General features: G+C 43.1%; 1 protein-coding gene across 1 annotated transcript; it reads right to left on the reverse strand.

The window, feature by feature from the left end:
* Positions 1 to 209: 209 nt before the first annotated feature.
* On the reverse strand, positions 210 to 19,063 carry LOC139921584 (cubilin). The gene is made up of 21 exons (XM_071911865.2): positions 18,910 to 19,063; positions 15,851 to 15,981; positions 14,609 to 14,702; positions 13,166 to 13,306; positions 12,842 to 12,939; positions 11,901 to 12,027; positions 11,059 to 11,307; positions 9,946 to 10,167; positions 8,468 to 8,608; positions 7,382 to 7,627; positions 6,860 to 7,045; positions 4,913 to 5,022; positions 4,397 to 4,497; positions 3,414 to 3,691; positions 2,879 to 3,042; positions 2,516 to 2,699; positions 2,098 to 2,316; positions 1,245 to 1,379; positions 828 to 1,049; positions 476 to 658; positions 210 to 349 (listed from the first exon to the last, which is right to left on the reverse strand). The coding sequence occupies exons 1-21, from the start codon at positions 19,061 to 19,063 to the stop codon at positions 210 to 212; spliced, it is 3,525 nt and encodes a 1,174-aa protein (XP_071767966.2).
* Between the last annotated feature and the right edge of the window lie 1,536 nt (positions 19,064 to 20,599).

The following is a 20,599-nucleotide window of genomic DNA, read 5'->3' on the forward strand; positions in this document are numbered from 1 at the left end:
CACCATGAAGCAGTGAGCAGCAGTAAGGATCCATTCCTCGTGGATCAAAGAGCCTCCGCAGCCGTGCATGTAAGGTATGGGCGGCATCGGACTAGCCTGCGGGAGAGAAATAAATTGGTCAAAATGAAGGCTCTCTCTCTCTCTCTCTCTCTCTCTCTCTCTCTCTCTCTCTCTCTCTCTCTCTCTCTTTCTGTCTCTCTCTCAGACACTCACACTGAAACAGGAGCAGACTGTACCTGCATGGAGACCTGCCAGGGCCAGGAGTGTGGCGCTGCCTCTTGCCCATTTACCACCCTGAGGACGGTGGTATTGGGTGTCACCGCTGGGCTGCCACAATTCTCTGGCCAGTCTGGGAACAGAGAGTGAGTGCACATTTTCATTCTCTATAAATAAGCTGTGATCTGCTATCAACCCTACATCTGAATGGGCAGAGGTAGAGGTGCTTTGACTTTGTTTGGGCTAGGCCCGCACTCACTGATAGTAATGTTGTCCCATGGGTTGGGGGGTGGAGGAGGTAAAGTGGGAACCACACTGGAATCGGTGGTCCAGTAACCACGAAAACCCTTCTGCTGATTGTCTCCGTTACTAAGGAAGCGGATGACGGCTGTGTTGCCAGTGATGGTAACGTTTGGAGGCGGGGCGAAGCCACAGAATCGACCTGCACAGCAGATAAGAAATAAGAGATGTATCACCATTGTACAGAGTATTGACAACAGCAGTGAATATGTTGCCATGGATAAGATGGGCTTCTACAGCAGATATTCTACACTAAAAAAATGACAGAATACAAAATGAATACAACGAGAATTTGTAGTGCGACAGCTAACCTTGTGAGGCCATCCCTTCTCCATTGATAATCTCCACATAGTCCGCACATTTCCCCAACATGCTCACAGCCTGCACCTCAAAGTGAGTGAAGACTATATGGATGCTTTTGGCTGAGGGAATGGTGATTCGCCATGTGCACACAGACTGGGCTGGGTAGTCGTTGGGCCAATTAGGAGAGGTGATCTCTCCCTGTTCGGTGCTGAAGCTTCCTCCACAGGGAGCTGTGTGGGCGGACGAGAGACGGGGGGAAACGAGATGGAAGGATAGGCAAGAAGGAGCGGGGAGAGGAATGTAAAAAGAAGAAAAAAAGGGAGTGAGAAAGATTTTAAAAGCGATCCTGAAATATATTACAGGAGACACAACATTTGTTTTGGTCCTTTCGCTCCAGAGGCTTCGCCCTCAGTGTCTTGTCTTACCCTCTGTGGGGTCCACTGCCCACCAGGTGGCGTTGAAGCCTGAGTCCACCACCCTGTCATTGGAGGAGAAGGTGATGTGCAGTGTCTCTCCGTCACTCACCAGCTCCTGAGGGGGAACATGGCTGCAGTAGGTGCCTGAAGAGAGGGGAACATGAGCTAATGTTAGGCTGGGAACATCTGTACCTCCTGCCCTAAGACTGCTGGCTGCTTGTGCAAATAAGTAATAAGCATATTAACAATTTTCAAAACACAACCCCATGGTTCCTCTTTCTGTCCTGTTTTTACTATGTAGGGATTCTATAGCAGTCACGTGACATTGATCTAAACATTTTACACTGTTGAAATAGGATATTGGGGCGGGACATAACACGGGGAGGGATCATTCAAAAGTGTAAACCAATGGGATTTCAGTTAAGGACAGAAAAGCTGTTTTATTTGATGGGAAGGGCGGAGGGACAGGATTGTTGAAATATCTGTGATAATTTCATCGGTTGGAATTTTTATGTACGCCTCCTGGTACATGATGATGTCACCACTAAAGATTTTCCATTTTCCAGGAAGTAAAAGTAATGAGATTTTAATATAAAACTACAATAAAATTTGCACACATTGTCAAATATGTGTATGGTATGATAGTTAAAATGAACTAAAAAGGCAAGTCATTATTTCAGTGTGACTTTAAGGATAAGACGCTGTATATCACAAGAGTCACAGCAGTAGGTTAAGAGCTATGCCTGTCTGCACATACAAGCACACACATACATATGGGTACACACAAAGACATATACACACACACACACACACACACACACACACACACGCAATGATGCATGTAATGGGCTGTATGCTGTACCTAGACTCCCTGTTTTGTCTGTGAGGGTGACTTTGTCATTCATGCACAACTGGCTCTCCTCCAGGGAGAACTTGTGGAAACGGAGGTGAACCAGTTTGCCGAGGGGCGCCCGGATGTTCCACTGGCAGCGGGCTTTGTTGCTATAGCTGCCAGGGTAACCCATAGAGGACAGGGTGCCACCTGTGCCAGTCAAGTCCTTTGGCCCACCACAGCCAGATGCTACACAGAGAGGACAGAGAGTGACAACCAGCAATAAATTGGGATTTTGTGCCATATTTAGACCCTACGTTTAAAAAAAGATGAAAGATGTCACATGTTTTATTGTTGAGTGTTTCTGGCAGCATATACTGCATGTGCCTGGCAACCACAGAACTGTTTTTGACCAGTTTGGGTCAGTTGAGGCCAGCTGGCGCCGTACTGTGCTCATTGTAGAGATCTCTGCGGATGACATTCTCAATCCAGGGGATGTAGGCAGAGGAGCGGGTGAACACAGACGGCTTCTTGTTCATGATGCATCCAATAGGGCCAAAGCTGGTGATACCGTGAACCTCCCAAGGGCTGCTGGGAGCATCCTGGCACACCAGAGGACCACCTGAGTCTCCCTGTCAATCAAGATTGCATGGGCTATAACACCATCAGCATGTTATTAAATACCATATATCTGAGGTTAGATGTATGAAAGAACCACCCGGTTCCCATGATTTCATTTTATTGATGCTCAGAATGCTCCATAGTCTGCAGAACTAACTTATTAGTCCTGTACTAGCAGGCCTTGTTTTACCTGACAGACAGACTTGAGCTCGTCAGGCAGGGTATAGCCACAGCAGATCATGGAGGTCTTGACCTGGAACCACCAGTAATCTGCCCTCTTGCAGGTGTCATAGGGCACAACAGGCAGGGCAACCTGGTTAAGGGCCTCCGCAACTTTGGCATTCATGGAATCACCTGATAATCACACAAAACAGTGGAATAAGTCACTTTGGATTGCTAAAAAAAAACACATTCAACTGGAGATACTGGAGGGTGCAAACACTGGAAGTAGTTTCATCTTCAGTCCAGCAGAGGGCATGCAAGCTATTCCAGCGCAACATGAATGCATTTTTAACAGCAAGTGAACACAATATTGCGGTCAAAAAAGCAATTATGCAGGGCGAGTGTCTCCTGAGTTGGCGTGTTATTGCATTGTTTCAATAAAAAAATTTGAAGCCAAAGGGTGAAATTACAGTGGAAATAAAAATGTCATATTATGATTGTGAACATGCAAATGTGTGTTGTATGTGCAGCCTGCATATGAACATGAAGCCCAGTAACAGCACCGGTCTCGTCTCCCCAGCCGGTGGCGTAGCACTTCTTCCCCCCTGGTAGGACTTCCTCCTTGGAAGGCAGGCAGGCATACGAGATCTCCTGATTGGACGTCACCTCCCCGTCCAGCCTGATCAGGGCGATGTCAAACTCCACGGTGGGCACGGTGGGGTACTTGAAGCCCTCGTGTCGGTAGATGCCAGTCACATTGAGGCACTGCTCACTGGGCTCCGTGTAGGTCAGGTTGTGTTTGCCAAGACACATGCGCCAACGCTGCAGCTCGTCCGCGTAGCTGGGTAGAAAAGCAGCAGATCAGATAAATCAATAATAATACATTTCAATGCACAGTAAACAGACACAGTGTACAATGGACACAGTCAATGTGCTTTATGTGCAGTGGTGCAAGGGTGCATGTTTAAAAAGGAAAGCTGAGAGACATGTCAATGCTCAGTATAAGCTTGCAGGGTGTAGTAGCATCATTTCTCAAATACGTGCCTTTGTACTGAACACAGCATATTGTGAGTCATCCCTCACCACACCTCTGTGATATATGTTCGACATACTTGTGTGCATCCTATTCAGCCGTTCCACAGAAAGCTATGTAGTGCACAGGCTCCACAGAGCATCAGCATCTCTCTCTCTGACAGGCTCTTGTCAAGGCACTGTGCACCATTAGCCAAGGCGGAGATACATCGCTAACGAGGCATCGCTCTGGTACTGTAATAAGCCTTAGGTAAAAGCACAGCCACAAACAACTGCCTTGCGAGATTACGCAAATAGGCTTCAAGAAAAAGTTTCTGGCTTAAACTTTGGAACTGAACTGAATAGGATTGTGTCACAGTCCATAACATTTTTGGTATTTAAAATGTATTTCACCGCAAAAAAAAAAATCAGTGCCCAGAACTATCTCCTTGTTTTGAAGATTAATGGCTAACGTTTTAATTCTACATTTCTTTTATGTGTGCTGAATGTGAAGATGATAAAATAGAGCACTTACTTTATGAAGCAGTGGGCTGCTGTAAGTACCCAATTCTTATGAATAAGAGTACCACCACAGGTATGGAAGAACGTGGGTTCTGGACGACTGGCCGGCCAGACCTGAAACACGCATGCACGCACACGCACACACACACACACACACACACACCAAACATGTGGAGGAGAGAGAGTCATATCATTAAAGTTGATATACAGAAGGGGCTGATCCCATTTTTATTTTTGAGAGTGTGGGTAATTAGATCCATGCTATCAGTTCGTTAATAAATTAACATGAGACAAGAGAAAGAACAGAGGGATCTTTGAACACATTACCCTTTGATTTCACATTATCAGTTAAGAGTTCAACTATCTGAATTTGCCCCAGGAGAGTAAAATTGTCAACTTGTGCCATAATGTTTCTTCTCCATTTGCAATGAGCGGCATTTATAGCAACTATTAAATTCAAATAATTATGTTGTAAATTCTGATCTAATTAGCTCTATTTGGATGTAAGTTCATTGGTGGAGTGTCTCACCTGCATGGACACTTGCCAGGGCCAGGAGTGAGGCTTGGCTGGCTCTCCATTGACAATGCGAGTGGTGACAGTGGGAGGAATAGCCGGTTTCCCACATGTGCTGGGCCAGTCTGGGGAAAGAGACGGAATCACGGTTATCTATCTTGTGTCTGTGCATGTGAATTTGTTTGTGGTTTTCTGTGTGTGTGTGTGTGTGTGTGTGTAAACAAAGACTGAAGATACATATCTGCAGCAAACAGATAAGCTCCCATGTCTTAGGTACTGAGGCTTTCAATCATTTGCTCTGGGGATCCACATTTTTAAAAGAATTTTCGTCACAACCAAGACTGAGAACTTCAACAAGGACCACAATGGAAATAAGTCCTGTGACTTTTTTGTGTTATCCTTGATGTTCTTTTAATTGTGCATGTACATTGGTGTTGCAACCATGGAATTGTCCTTTTAAAGTGAATTGTCAAATAAATAAACTAAACTAAACTAAAATATTGGCTGCCACTGTAAGCTGTGTTCCTCTGCTTTTGGCTTTTACTGACCTACTAGCCTGCAGCTTATTCAGTCCCTCTTCATACAAACAGTGTGATTTGGGGATCCATTTTAATCTTCCTCTGCTCCTCCAGCAAACCAAAAATGGGTCCCATGCAAGCAAAACACTGTTTCCGGGCCAATCTGCTTGACATGACATCACCAGCAGACATCTAGATATAAATTTCCCCTTGGTCATCCAAACAGCTGACAACAAAACGTCCCACTCATTCACTCCCTCTCTTCTCACCCCTTCCTCCTTCCTCTCTCCCTCTCTCTCTCTCTCTCTCTCTCTCTGTCTCTCTGTCTCTGTCTCCCTCTCTCTCTCCTTCCCTTGCCCCACACACAGGGCACCTCTGGTCAGAGCCTGGGTGAAAAAACCCAGAGGCAGCAGAGTCCATCTATAAAACTCTATTTCAGCAATTGGCTTGGCAGGAGCCTGGGCCACCTGGGGCCCATCGCTGGGTAAAGAATGGGACTCGGGTGACAGCCAGCTAGGAGGGAAAGTGCAGCACTAGGCCACTTCACATTGTGTTCTCAGCACACCAAATCACCTTGCTTTACTGCACATCTGGGGGGGTAACAGGAGTGGTGTGTGTGTGTGTGTGTGTGTGTGTGTGTGTGTGTGTGTGTGTGTGGAAGGGGGGACGGCATGAATCAGATGAAAATAGGCCAGGCTTCTTCACAGCTTCTAAGGAGCTTTTTGAAAATAGATGTCGGTCGATGTGATTGATGATAAAGAGGATTGCTCTGCTAAAACTGTGTACACAGTATACAGTGTGCAGTGTGTAAGAGAGCATTGGAGAGGTGTGGAAGTGATGTGTAAGACAAGATGTATGAGAAAAACAAAACATCAAATTTAACGATAAGACCAATAAATTCCTGTCATTCATACACTACCAGTCAAAAGTTTGGACACACTACATTTTTCAATATTTTTACTGTTTTCCACATTTTAGAGTAATAGTAAAGACATCAAAACTATGAAATAACACAAATGGAATTATACAATGACCAAAAAGTAAAAAAGTGTTAAATAAATCAAAACCATTTTATATTTTAGATTATTTAAAGTAGCCATAGGCATACATACATAGGCATCAACTTCACTATTTATAACTTCACTATTTCTATTTGTCTAAGAAACACATTTCAAGCATTTAAGCATAAGCCTTTAGATCAAAATGGCTTTAAGATCATGAAAAACAGTACATTCAATCTGGTGTATCCAAACTTTTGACTGGTAGTGTACATCGCCATAATAATGCAATAATCTACATTTGGCACTTAAAATAATGTACAGTTATGGTAAACATCCTAGTTCAGCCACACTATGGTAGAACTATGTGAAACCTGGTAATCGTTTGTTGACAATGTTTCTAACATGTTGGCAGAAACTGTTTTCCACTGAGACAGATACCCCACCTATGGTGATGTCATCCCAGGGGTTGGGCAGAGCGGGCGGCTCGGTGGGGGCCGGCTGGCTGCTGTCGGCTGTCCAGTACGCCCTGAAGCCTTTGGCCTCCGTAAATAAGTCAGCATGGAAACGCATCATCAGCCTATTGCCTTTTGTCTGGAGGGTGGCAGGCAGTGTGGTCCCACAAAACGGACCTGAAACGGGTTAAAACGACAACAAACTGTCCATAATAAATTGAACTAAAGAGATACAGTGATTAAACACAGCACTATGTTAAACACAGCGCTTTTGCTTAAACACAGTGCTATCTCTGTTTAGAACAACTAGTTCAACTAGATCTACAATTATAATAATTAGACATGAAATGGGTTAGTGAATGCATGACTAGGTGTTGCTTGCAATTTCATGTGTTCGATGCAGATGTGAACACACAATTTATTCCCACCATGCTACTGTCTGACTGATCATCCTGAAAATGCAAATGGTTTTAGGATCAGCCAATATAGTAGGATTTCCACAAACCCACTCACCGTGCTTTCCTACCAGCAAATTGTCCTGAGTTCTGATGTCATACACCATTAGGTTATCATAGCATTTGGAAGTTAGGATATCTTTGGCTTCTAGGTCGAAGTGGGTGAATGTCAGTGTGATATTTTTCCCCAACGGCAAGACAATATTCCACATGCACTCAGTGTTGGCCTTGTAGTTCATAGGCCAGTTCTGGGACTTGATAACCCCGGTTTCCTCAGTGGAAGACACACCACAGCCCTGGACCTCTGAAATGGGGAGAGGAACAAATAGAGAGAGAAACTGTGTGAGATGTGTGTGTCTATACACTGTGTTGGAGTAAATAGCCAGATAAGTGTAAACAAGCTACAGTGTCTGAACCTGTGACAAGGCAGAGTGAAGTAAGAGATGGAGAGAGGAGTAAATACACAATGTCACAACAGCTGGTGAACACAGGATCATGCAACACATGTTACAGTAGAGGCTTGATCCATCAGGTTAGCTTTTGGTCCATTTACTTCAAAAATATATTCAAAATTTTAAGTTCAGCGTGTTTCATAACTCAGCCAGAAAGAATTTTAATCTATTCATTTCACCATATATTCATAGTTTTAAACCTTTTTTTTTTTTTTTTTGTTTACATTCAAATGCAGTGTATCCCCTCAGCATCAAAAACATTGTTACACTAAAACCCTATAGGAGTTGGTCCTGATGTGAATTTCTGGAGAATATGAAAAAACAGAGAATCTTTCAGAAAGTATCAAAAAAAGAGCAAACAAACAAACATAGAAGCATGTGTAGCGGTTTGTTTTTCACGTGGTACTCTCAAGTTCTTCTCTCGCCTGATAATCATGATGAAGATAGGAAGATTTATCTTGCGTTTACACAACAGTGTACCCTGACCTGTGCCTTGCCAGAGTTCACACTGCTCATGCGGCGACTTTGCTCCTGTTACAAATATGCAACTGGGGAGTGAGATGCTTTATGGATAGTCATTAGGAGGTGCTGAGCTGCCTCAGCGACACGTGCCTCAGGTGTGAGTGTGTGTGTATGCAGGCATATGTGTGCCTGTGTGTGTGTGTGTGTGTGTGTGTATCAGGCGTCTGTACCTGTGATATCTTCAGGATACACAGCCTCCCACCTGGCAGAGAACCCTCGTTCTGTGAGTCGACTGTCAGACTGGAAGCTGACAGACATGGTGTCAGTGGCGCTGACCACCACTGGGGGAAGGATGTAGCCACAGTGTGTGCCTGAGGAAGACGAGGGAGAGGTGAAGAGGGAAGGAGATGTAGAGGGTAGAACCAGGGACAAAAGGATGTATCAAAGGATGCGACAAACGGTGAAGAGTAAGAGAGAGAAATAAGAAAACAGCATAGTCTCTCAGTGTGACTTAGCTGCAAGGGCTCAAAAAAGATTAAAAAACCCAGAAAGAGCCAACCATAAATCACACACTGTTTTGTGAAGGACATCAGCTATTTATGACAGAATGAAGAGGACGCAGTTTTGTTTTTATTCCCCTCTCGTCTGCCTGTGCGACCGATTTTTGGCTGCTGCGCTTGTTAAGTGTAATATCTGGTTCGAGCCATGCTCTCCTGCTGAGCCTTGAGCCCCCATGGCAGGAGGTCGCAACAATTCTGACATAAAGGCCACCGACTGGGGCTTTTGGAGTGGAAGTGTCATGCCGTTGCTCACACACATGCATGCACACGTGTGGTCACAAGACACACACACACACACACACACACACACACATAGACAGAGGGTGACATGTCATCTCAAAGCTTAGTTATAAAGCCTTAAAGATAATGGTTTCAGACTTTTTCAGGTTGTGCTTTCAAAGCAAAAACAAACCGTTTCTTCTCAGTTCTATTTCAACACAAATTTGAATCTCACTCACACACACACACACACACACACACACACACACACACACACACACACCTTCCGCTAACAAGACACACCTCTACAACACTCTCATTACCCATCTGTGTGTGTTTCAGAGAGAGTGGGTGCTTGTACCTCAGCGCTTTAGTCCTTGAGCGCTCAGCAGCAGATAAAGCTGTATCAGCCCCACTGCAGCCACTGGAGTGAATAATAAGGAGTGGCAATTTACAGTTTGCTGGCTTCTTTGCAAGGAAGATCCTAATCAACAGCTTTACAGCCGGGGGAGACAGGCATGCTCCGGCACTAGAGCTGCTAGCCTAGCAAGGTGCAACAAACACAAGCCAAAGTTCCCTTTTTTTTAACAACAGGGCACATTCTTCGCAGATGCTTATCACCTGCTTGCTGGGATGTTTGTTTGCTGTGTGTGTCCCCTCGGTACCTGACCACCTCGTTTCTAAATGCAAGGTGAAGGAATAGTTTATAGCCTTTGCTCCATAGTGGCTGACATTTAGGCTCCACAAAGGGAGAAATGGCAGAAATAGCAGAGACAGCACAGATAGACATCCAGATAGATGCTTTAAGATGCATTTGGAGTGATGGCAAAAAGTTAAAGAGACGTTAAAATATACAGAATTTCAGGTCATTTAACAAACTGACTTGAAATTGACATTGAAGATGACAAAAAAAAAAGCGCATGGCTCACCTAGTGTCTTATAATTATCTGAGATGATCAGCTTGTCCTCTTGGCACTGGCCAGTCTCTCCTGTGATGGCCATATCAGTGATGTGCAGTTTGACCAGGAGGCCCGTGGGCACAGATATCTTCCAGGAACAACGCAGATGAGCAGGATATGGTGTTGGGAAACCCAAGGACTGGATTACTCCTTTACGTCCATGGAGTATTGCCGGACCGCCACATCCTGACTCTGTAAAATGCAAAATAACAGCACAAAAAATTATGGAAATGATATTCACACCTCATTATGCAAATTGTTTTGAAAGATGGGGGATTGAGGTAAAGGCGGGGGTTTCTGTGCATCTGAGCTCCAGACGGTTCAAAAAATTCTTTTTTTTCCCTCTTATTGATCAGAGCTAGGTTACTCCCGTACTTGCAAAACTGTTCCATGAACAGGGTCGTTATTGTAGTACCTTAATTGGCCACTGGAGAGATCTGGTCTGTCTGCCAATAGCTTTAATTCAGTGATGAATAGACAAACCTCGAGGGGGATCTCCCCACTCCTACGCAGGGAGCTACTTGCATTCATCCTTATTTGGAGCTGTCACCTGATTAGTGTTGTGCATATGCAAGGGAAACTGCATGAGGAAGCATAACAATTACGTAAGCTGCATCAGGACGAAACACCCCTCATAGATCATCTGGTTGTGATGATCGGCTCAGAAAGCAGATAGAGATAATATAATTTACTGAGCATCAGTAATGACCTGTAAGAGGTGGCTTTGTGTCTGGATATATTTTGGTGATCTACCTCACTGATGAAATCACTCCTGTTTGAAACTGAAATCAAACTAGAAAAATGGGGGTTATGATGGCAACATTTTCTTGGGAAGCAGGTTCAGCACCATCAATACTGTTGCCGCTGTGGGCTAGTGAGCCAATCAATTATAATGAATGGGCCCACATGTTTCAGCTGAAATCAAGAGAAAGACACGGGGGGAAGGGGGGGCTCCCCACAGAAAATCAATAGGACCAAACTGTGTCGTGGGCTTTATAATCAAAATATGATTCCCAACTAGTGGGAAAATAAACAAGAAAGGTAGAAGACTATAGAATTAAGAGACCAAAAAAAAAAGCTTACCAGGAGGGGCAGGTGTGGAGGGTGGAGGGGTTTGTGAGGGGGTTGGCCTGGTCGTGGGTCTGGGTGTGGTTATAGGCCTAGTCGTGATGGGTCTGGGTGTGGTGGGGATGACAACAGGTGGAAGGCTGGACTTGGTGTAAGTCGCGCTGAATCCTTTGGAGGTCAACGTGGCGTCCGTTTTGAAACGCAGCACCATGGTATTGCTGCTGGACTCCACTGGGTTTGGTAACTTGCCGCCACAGAATTTACCTTTGATGGATAACAAGTCAGTGTTAACAGATGGTAAATATTCACATTTTTGGCAATTGAAGAGAAACAATACATTAGCACATCAAATATGAAGAATTATATTCCATACTGCATACACGTGTCTGAACAGGCAGTATTTCAACTTTATCAAATTAAAGAAAGACTCCAGAATCTCTGCCCATTGAGCAACTTCTCATCCCAAACTTTTAATAGAGCTCATCTTTTATTCATGGACCCACATAGTTGACATAGTTAAAGCTGAACAAAGCCCACAGTATGTTGAAATTCTAACACATCCCTTGCATTATAATCTAACGTTTGAAATATAAAATGACACATGGTAATATTGTGGTATATTTGAAATACTTCTTCAACTCAAACACACACAGTAGATCTACTTTGTATTGATACTGTGAGATTATTGTATATTTGAGACCTATCCTTAAAGAGGGATAGGGGATAAATGAAATTTGTGCACAATATAGCTGTCTCTACTCGTCTACATCTTATTAATTGCACAACTTTATGTTTTCTTGCTTTCCCTTTGTCTTCTTCACTGTATACTGTGGACAAATGTGTTATGTCTTGCCTACCCAGTGTAGCAGAGCCGGCTTTGTGGCCATCAAAGGCCTCAACAAAGTCTCCACAGGCCTCAGGCACCAGGTCAAAGGAGGTGAATGTCAGTCGAACCTTCTCGCCATCAGGTACTGTGATCCTCCACTGATCCAACATACAAACACGCACACACGCCACACGCACACACAAACACAAACACACACCAATCATTCATGCCAACACCGATCAGATTCCCCTCTGTGCTTCCTCTTTCAAAGTGCAGCAGATTTCAAATCACAAAAAAAGTGAAAATGGCTACACATGAGAGACAAAATTCAGTATACAGTCTTGTCTATGTAGCAATTTGCTATCTGCAATGGCTCCATGCCTCGCTCCCCATGTTTTCCTACCTTTCAGTTTCTCATGGGTTGCAGAGTGCAACATAAGCAGCATTTTGACATAACTCATAAAATATATTTATTCTGCTCTGGCAGAGACAACATAGGAATATAAGATAACGATGACAGCCACCATAAGACTCCATGTCCAAACCCAGCATGGGAACCCTGAGATGAAATTACTGGATCAACTTTGATTTAATTAGATGCATTAATCAAAGATCAAGACCAGAAGAGTTGTCAATATGGCTGTGCTGAGATCCGTTGCTGATGGATTTACTTTGGGATGCTAATCTGAAATCTTTGAACCTCAAGTTAACCAATTATCATTGAAATACTAAAGTAATGTGGTATATACTGAATGTACATGTACACATATTAGGGAGATCTTCCTTGTAATATTGAGTTGTAGCCCATTTTTTTACGCAATTCACATCTTTGTCTCCTCTAACTCGTCTGCTTCTATTTCTCTACATTTCCTCCTTTGTGACTGGTATAGGTTTAATAACTCAAATCAATAAGGAATAATGGCTTTGTGTGTGTGTGTGTGTGTGTGTGTGTGTTTGTTTGCGTGCTGGTACCTGGTACAGTGCTGCATTCTGGTAGTTTTGCTCTGGGAAGCCGGGGGTCAGCAGATCCCCGCGGTCACCTTCGAGAGCGCCACCGGCTCCGGCTATTTCTGGCAGCGGGGATGGAGGGCACTTCAGCTGCACAGACACCTCAAGGATACCTGCTCTCCATCCCTCCACCCCCCCCCTTCATTTCCCTTTTCCCACCCATCATTTCATCCAGCACCCAATCCTAACAACAGTCACTTTCTAGGTCAATCGTATAAGAGAGGCATTCAACATTTTTCAGAGCCGAGGCAATTTCTCGCTAAAATGGAGTTCCAGTTATCATCTTACCTGATGTACTCTCTGGAGCCACAGCTTTGTAATGAGCCTTGAAACCTTGGTCTGTTTTTCTGTCGTTGGTGTCGAAGTAGACCATCAAGCGGTTTCCCAGTGACACCACCGGTTTGGGTTTGGTGTAGCCACAGTATTTACCTACACATAACCACACAAATTATGTAGAAAAAGGGAGGAGATGGTGCACAATTCCCTCAGGCTATTCAGAGAGTCTGCACAGCCTTATAATCAAAATGGAATATCACAGAGAGTTCACATGAGGCTGAAAATGTGCTTATAAGCAACTAATGGCACTCATTTAATCATATTTTGTCATTTTTGGTTTTGATTTAGAGAGTGGAAAAGAAGAGGATACATGATAAAAATCTTTCCCGAGGGATAAAGATCAAAGACATTTGAGAAGTAAGTACATAGCCTTTAAGTCGGCGGTCTGCAAACTAGTGGGGGAGTGTGTGTTAAGTAGAGCAGTGCAGTGGACTGGGGCGGACTGTGTGGATGGATGGGCTGATTTGGGCATGACATCAAAGCTCAATCCCCTTAGCCTTGGACGGGTGGATAGCACTGCAGGCTGAGGGAACTGGTGTTTTTATGTGCATGTAAGTGTGCGTGTGCGTGTGCGTGTGCGTGTGCGTGTGCGTGTGCGTGTGCGTGTGCGTGTGCGTGTGCGTGCGTGTGTGTGTGTGTGTGCGTGTGTGTGCGTGTGTGTGTGTGTATGTGAGCGGCTGGCTTCCTTATTCTTTCTCTCTATCTTTCTCTGTCTTTGTCTCTCTCTGTCCGTCTGTCTGTCTGTCTCTCTCTCTCCTCTCTCTCTCTCTCTCTCTCTCTCTCTCTCTCTTAAGGGGCCGAGGTGTGAGGTGTTGCTGATGACACTGCGGCAGAGAATATTCTCACTCAGGCCTCACATTCACATCTTCCATGCCCTTCAGACCATATCTATCTATCTATCTATCTATCTATCTATCTATCTATCTATCTATCTATCTATCTATCTATCTATCTATCTATCTATCTATCTATCTGTCTGTCTATCTATCTATCTATCTATCTATCTGTCTATCTATCTGTCTGTCTGTCTATCTATCTATCTATCTATCTATCTATGGACAGAAAAAGCTTATTATAATGCCAAATAGGCCAAATAGACTATGAAAAGCAAACAAAGATCTGATTTCAGGGTTTACTTGTGATATAAATTCCAGCCTAGTGTGTGGAAATGTGAGATGCTCAAAGCGAGTGTGTTGCATCATTAAATCTAATGCTTTACAGTTGATATATTGCCATGTCTCACAGCAAAGCGGAGAAAAAAAAATCCCCCACCTTACAACAAAAGGACAGGGAGAATCAATATTTCCTCACAGTTTTTAGGAAACTAATTCCTTTTTTTCCCCCCTTAGGTTAGAATTAATGTGAGGTTTTTATTGGTCGCTCTCTTGGGCTCACCAATGATTCCCAGCGTGTCTTTCAGCGTGATGAAGTCGGCCGTACAGAGCTTGGTGTCCTCCAAAGCAAACTCTTCAAACCACAGATGGATCACCTGCAACGGAAACATGCAGAGGTGTTTTCTCTGTTTTTTATCTGAGAAGTCGATAAGAGAGCAGAGCTGCTGACAGGGAAGGGAGGAGAGGCTGAGTGTGAAATGTGTGTGTTTGTGTATGTGCATGTGTGAGATTATGTGTGTGTGTGTGTGTGTGTGTGTGTGTGTGTGTGTGTCTTTGTGTGCACGCATGTGTGTGTGTGTGCACGTACATGTGTGTGTAGCAGACAGCGAAAGGAAGAGAGAGACAGAAAGCGAGAGGAAGAGAGAGAGGCAGAGAGAGAGAGAGAGGGGGGGGGGAGAGAGAGAGGCAGAGGGGTAGAGGGAGAGAGAGAGAGAGAGAGAGAGAGAGAGAGAGAGGCAGAGGGAGAGAGAGAGAGGGAGAGGGAGAGAGAGGGAGAGGGGGAGAGGCAGAGGGGTAGCGGGGGAGAGAGAGAGAGAGAGAGAGAGAGAGAGAGAGAGAGCGAGCGAGCAGTAACCAGTCACTGTGTCAGGCAGACAGGAAGGCAGCCATGCTGGCAAAGAAAGAAAAACCCAGGATTTTGTTTTCTCCTAAGGGTGCGGGGAGGAGAGCCGGGGAGAATGAAGGAGACAAGGCGGCCATTTGTCTGCGACGCTGCCGCTGCATTCACCCCAGCTGTCCTCCACTGCTTGACCTGATATAAGACGGTTTCCCCTTTAGCTGATGAACCACTCTATATCATGCTGATGGCTATACACCAGGCACACACTCTGTGAAAGACCCTGTCTGGGATAAGAGTGAATTGTTTTGATCGATATCTTTACGGAAAACAAGATATAAGATTGATGCGTTGCTCTATTTGTAATGAGTTTATTTAAGTCAAGCAAGCTCTATTGTGTTCGAGAGGAAATTGATTCATCAGACATTTGGTCATTACAGAATCCTCCTTTGCATAAATAAGAAATAAAAGAGTCTATTAATTAATATTTACAGTACTCATCTCATGGCTTGTTCCACATACTGTAGCTTTGCTTAAATTCCCAGATGCCTATAAGTTCAACATATTCTCTATAATGTTATTTGAAGAGTGAAGGACAGGTTGCAGGAGGGGGCTGTGGCTCTACATTCTGTAAGCATACTGAAGGATGTTCGCTGACTGAGGAGCAACGCTGATGATCCACGCTACCTTATCAGGTTCCACGGTGATGTGCCAGACGCAGCTCTTGCCGTTGTCGTAGCTATTGGGGTAGTTCCAGCTGGTGAAGGTGCCCGACTCTCCAGACAGCTCCTGAGGACTGCCACACCCTGAGTCCACCCCTGTACATGCATGCAGAGGTGGAGAGGACAGAGGAGGATACACGTTATATATTTGGTAATATATTTGGAAATCATTCAACAGCGACAGATAAGGTACAATACAATACGATAAAAAAGAAAAACACATCATACACAGGGTGAACACATCACATTGCACATAAAACCCATAATCACACTACATTCAATTACACATGACATCAAACATCAAAGAGATACTCTCTTTTAAGAACACCCTATACCACAGATATTATACGAACCCACCTGTTGAACCTGAGGATCTTTCCATCCCTCCTTAACCATCCATATCATTTTAGTGGTTGTACAGAGTCTGATTTTTAATGGAATTTAAGAAGCACACAGTATTGTTAACTGCAATTTAACAGGTAAAAATAGTATGCAATTGCCAGGTTTACCATGCAATTCTAATATTTAGAAAACACCTTATGGTTTCCACACTGCAAAGTGAAAATCAACTTGAAAAATCTCCAGGAGATACCTTGGCAACAGCATCGATTATACAGTATGTCATCAGCAGCAGCAGCAGCAACAAGATCAGGCTTTCCCCGGTGGATGTTGCAGCTTTGGCAGACAGTGTTTGCAGCACAGCTGTGTTTAACAACAAAGCTCTGGAATATAATTTGTCATGCAGGCAGAGTATTGCCATCAACATTATCACATTGTTAACATTATTGTTCTGTTGTGTAAAACAAGCCGTCTCGTTTTTTTTGGGGGGGAGGCTAATCCTTTTAATGCATTTCATGATGATAGACTGACCTTTTTCATTTCTTGTAATGATGAAAGGAAATTGGTTCAGCTGATTACAAGGTATTCATTTCACCACTTAGGCTACTCCTTTCATGCGGACCCAAACAATGCGCCCACTTCCATTCCCAAAGACAAAACAAGGCAGTGGAAATTTTGGGAGATGTCTGCTCTCACAAAGCAGTCGCTGCCATTTAAGAATGAAGATGTCATTTTTTTTCCTCCTGCAAGGCTAGAATGAATAATGGGTTTCCTGAATCAAAAATGAAATTGGTAAGAGAGGGAGGAGAACAGTGAGAGAGGAGAGGATGAGGTTTTATTTTGTGTGTTATGTTAAACACACACATACATTATTACTGTAAATTCAGACGGGCCATTTGGCTCTTTTCGGCTCTGTTTTGATTTCCGTGAGATTTGAAAAAATGAAAATGAGAGACTAGAAAATACATCTGACTGTGAATATATCAGTGTAATACAGTTATTTGTTCAAGATCTGCAGACGATCTTGGGAAATTCTTGACACCAGTCACGGACGATCCTAACCTATATATATATATATATATATTTTTTTACATCACAACAATTTACCATCTCTCTTTTGACAAGCTGTTTTTCCCTGTCGCTTTTCGGTCTCAAAATGCCTCTCATATTTTGCTGGTGCAAAGGCCGTGGAAAATCTGAAGTTCAAGGACAACTCTTCAATTTTAGAAAAACATCAAATATGAAGGAAGGAGCACATGAGAAAAGACGACAGGATGGAGCTGTGAGGCTTTCAGTGGTGGTACAAACATTTAGCCGGAATGACATTTTGATGACCAATATTCTTGTTTCTACCACATTTTTCTTTTAATTTTTTTCAATTGTATTTGTCTGAGTACATTTTGGTTATTTTTTGCATTTCCCACACTCAGGACAATTTAGTTTGATAAGGACGGCTCACTTAATATTGGCACACTCTATGCACCTTCACTGTTGCAGTTGATTACCTGAATTCATACTGTATCAAGTGACACCATTTAACATCAGTGACATGGCCAGGTAGACGTTTTATACCTGCAGTACCACAGGGGGGACAGGGGACTTTGTTTTCCCACAGCTTTGTGTTGTAATATCTCACAGATTACAATTGCACAGCCTAAGATTTGGTGAACATCCTAAACTGTCTGCCTGTTGAATAATTTCTTTCTCTGTTTAGATTTCGGTCCAACATTAAAGAGCCCATGCAGAACATCATGTGCCACCCAATCAGATCATAATAAATCACCCTCTGCAGTCAATATAGTCGACAGTGGGAAACCACTGACAGCAACGTTGCCATTGGTCAACAGACTGCGGGTCCGATCAGACCACATGCCTTTCAATGATGCTCAGTCTCTGATTTGATGGCGAGCGGACGCAGCTTTCTAAGCAGCCCAATAGGCTTTTACTTTGGCTCCCAGCGGGTTTTCTATAGACATCCCCTGTCTAGTCTTGCCTTGTTGTTGTGTTTCCCCACAGCTGTATATTCCTCTGCTACACAGTGTGGCTGGTGGCAGGTACATCAGCTCACATCACAACAACAGAAACCTCTAGAATAGCTTTCCTAGCCGCTGTGGGTGTACATCAGAAAAGGAAATATATTCTGTAACTAGCTGAGAAACATTTACTAATACAATGTATATTGTAAGGCAAAGGGGAAAAAAGTGATTATGCAAGAGCTAAATCCTCTTCACTTCACTAGGAAAGTCATATGCTTGTAAGGTGATAAGTCCATACTGAAGAACTGCAACGTTTGATACCAAAAAAATTTGCTTTATGAGATGCTAAAACATTCAGCATTCACTTATAGGCACTCTTCCAAGAGTTATATTTTGAATACATTACTGTGAGGTTATGAATCACTATTTCACTGTTCTGCTGACTTGAAGAACTATACACTTTAAAGTAAGCACTTATATAAGAGACTATAAGAGACTATAAGAGATAAAATAAGAGATAACTATAAGCAACTATAAGAGACAAAATTATGTAAGAGATAACTAAACTATAAGAGATAAAATAAGCATCAGCACAATAACTCTGTGAAAAGGGTGATATCTTTTTTTTTTAAAAACCTGTTTGCTTTGACTAACATTATACAAGAATTAGACTATAGTATTAGTCTATACACTTGTTATAGACACTCACCACCTCCACTGGAAGAAGAATCAGCTTTGTCAGTGAAGTAGACGACCAGCAGGGCGATGCAGGCACCGGTCATGGCCAGGAAGAGAAAAATCAGGATCTTCTCCAGGGTGGTCATACCCTTGGACCGACGGGACTTGGTCAGTTCCGCATCCATACTCCTCACAGTGGCAGAGGTGCACCCAAAATGTGCCTTGTCCAACACTTCACCAACTTATTATGAACAGAAGGAGAGGCAGTGTGTCTGAACTTTGATAGCACAGATGTACCTTGAACTCCCCTGAAGGTGGTGGAGCAGCTAGCCGCATGTCAGCACAGGGGCAAATGATGTGACTGAGCCATAAATCACACAGTATCAAAGTGACACTTTAATGAGTATTGATACTGTTCTTTAGTCCAAAAAAAAAGTCGTTAAGATAGCTTTCAAGGAGACTGAATGAATTAAGGTAAAAAGGTAAACCTCTCACCCATGACCTAGAAAAGTTTGTTTTACATGTCAGATTTGATCATAGCTCATTGCACCCAGCTGCTATTCTCTGAGTTCTCTGTCTTAAGTCACAAAATGTAGTTATCAACACTCATATTCATGCTTGCGCACACTTCAAAACTCTTTACTGTGTTTTGTTCAAACTTTGTTTACACCAGCATTTCTGGCAGAACAATTCACTGAATTCTCATTTTCGCAGCATCCAAAAATAAGTTTAGAAGATGCACTGTGAGCATTATCTGGGACTTGTAATTGATTTGAATTCCACAAAGTACACCTTGTGGGTGTAATTAATGCATCCAAGGTGCTAAACAACTTACTGCTGATTTAATTTAAGAGGAATTTCTTGAGGGAACGCAGAGAAAAGCTTCATCTCGGGTCCTGTGGAAAACAGTCTTAGTGGACAATAAATTATGTGACAATATCTCGGGGTCTTTTCTAATAGGTTTTTTATCATATTGCAGATCGTTTGTTTGACTGATATGCAGGAAACACGGCCATTAGAAATCAAGTCTTTCTTTGGTTTTACTTGCTCACTGAAAACTGGACAAGCAAAAGTAGTGTTCCTTGCTGTAATCAGCAATTTCACTATCTTAAAACTCATTACTGGATGTGTTATTTATAGCTCCCCCCATAAACAAAACCAAGCTCAGCATGAAATCTAACAATAATCACCAGATTTAAACAAATGAGAGTCCTTGACCAGAGATTATGATAATGTCTTGAGAACAATTTCACCATATAAGATGGTGAATTGGATTGACCTGGAACAGAGTATCATGGGTAAAAAAGAATGGACAACCTTGTTTCATACGGAAGTGTTTTCTGATCAAGGCCCAGTCCTTGCTTTCCACATTCCAAGATGGAAGTTATTCCAAGTCATAACATCTGCAGTCTATCCAAACTTTTTCTTTTTCCAGACCTAAAATGTGGTCAAAATGTCCAGCTACTATATGGCAAATGGATATATGACATGAAGAAAATCAAGTGACAGTTATAGTATTCCATCATAAACCACCAGAGAGAGGCTGTTCTTCAGAGTTCCAAAAAGACCTACAGTATATTTACACCATAATTTAGTGCAAATCTTAACTACAGCTGATTGATTTGCAACAAATAATGGTGTATAGGTCTTTCTATTCACAGTGTGATTGTTTGGCTGCTTTTGTTTTGGAACTCTAAAGAACAGGTCCCCATTGACTTCAG

This window comes from Centroberyx gerrardi, chromosome 3, assembly GCF_048128805.1.
Source record: "Centroberyx gerrardi isolate f3 chromosome 3, fCenGer3.hap1.cur.20231027, whole genome shotgun sequence".
Classification (NCBI taxonomy): domain Eukaryota; kingdom Metazoa; phylum Chordata; class Actinopteri; order Beryciformes; family Berycidae; genus Centroberyx; species Centroberyx gerrardi.

Excerpts from the sequence above, each read along its gene's own strand:
- LOC139921584 (XM_071911865.2), bottom strand. The coding sequence starts at position 19,063 with ATGGATGCGGAACTGACCAAGTCCCGTCGGTCCAAGGGTATGACCACC. Across the intron at positions 13,307-14,608 it reads AGACACGCTGGGAATCATTG|GTAAATACTGTGGCTACACC; the intron begins GTGAGCCCAAGA and ends GGTTATGTGTAG. Across the intron at positions 4,498-4,912 it reads CCTGGCAAGTGTCCATGCAG|GTCTGGCCGGCCAGTCGTCC; the intron begins GTGAGACACTCC and ends TGCGTGTTTCAG.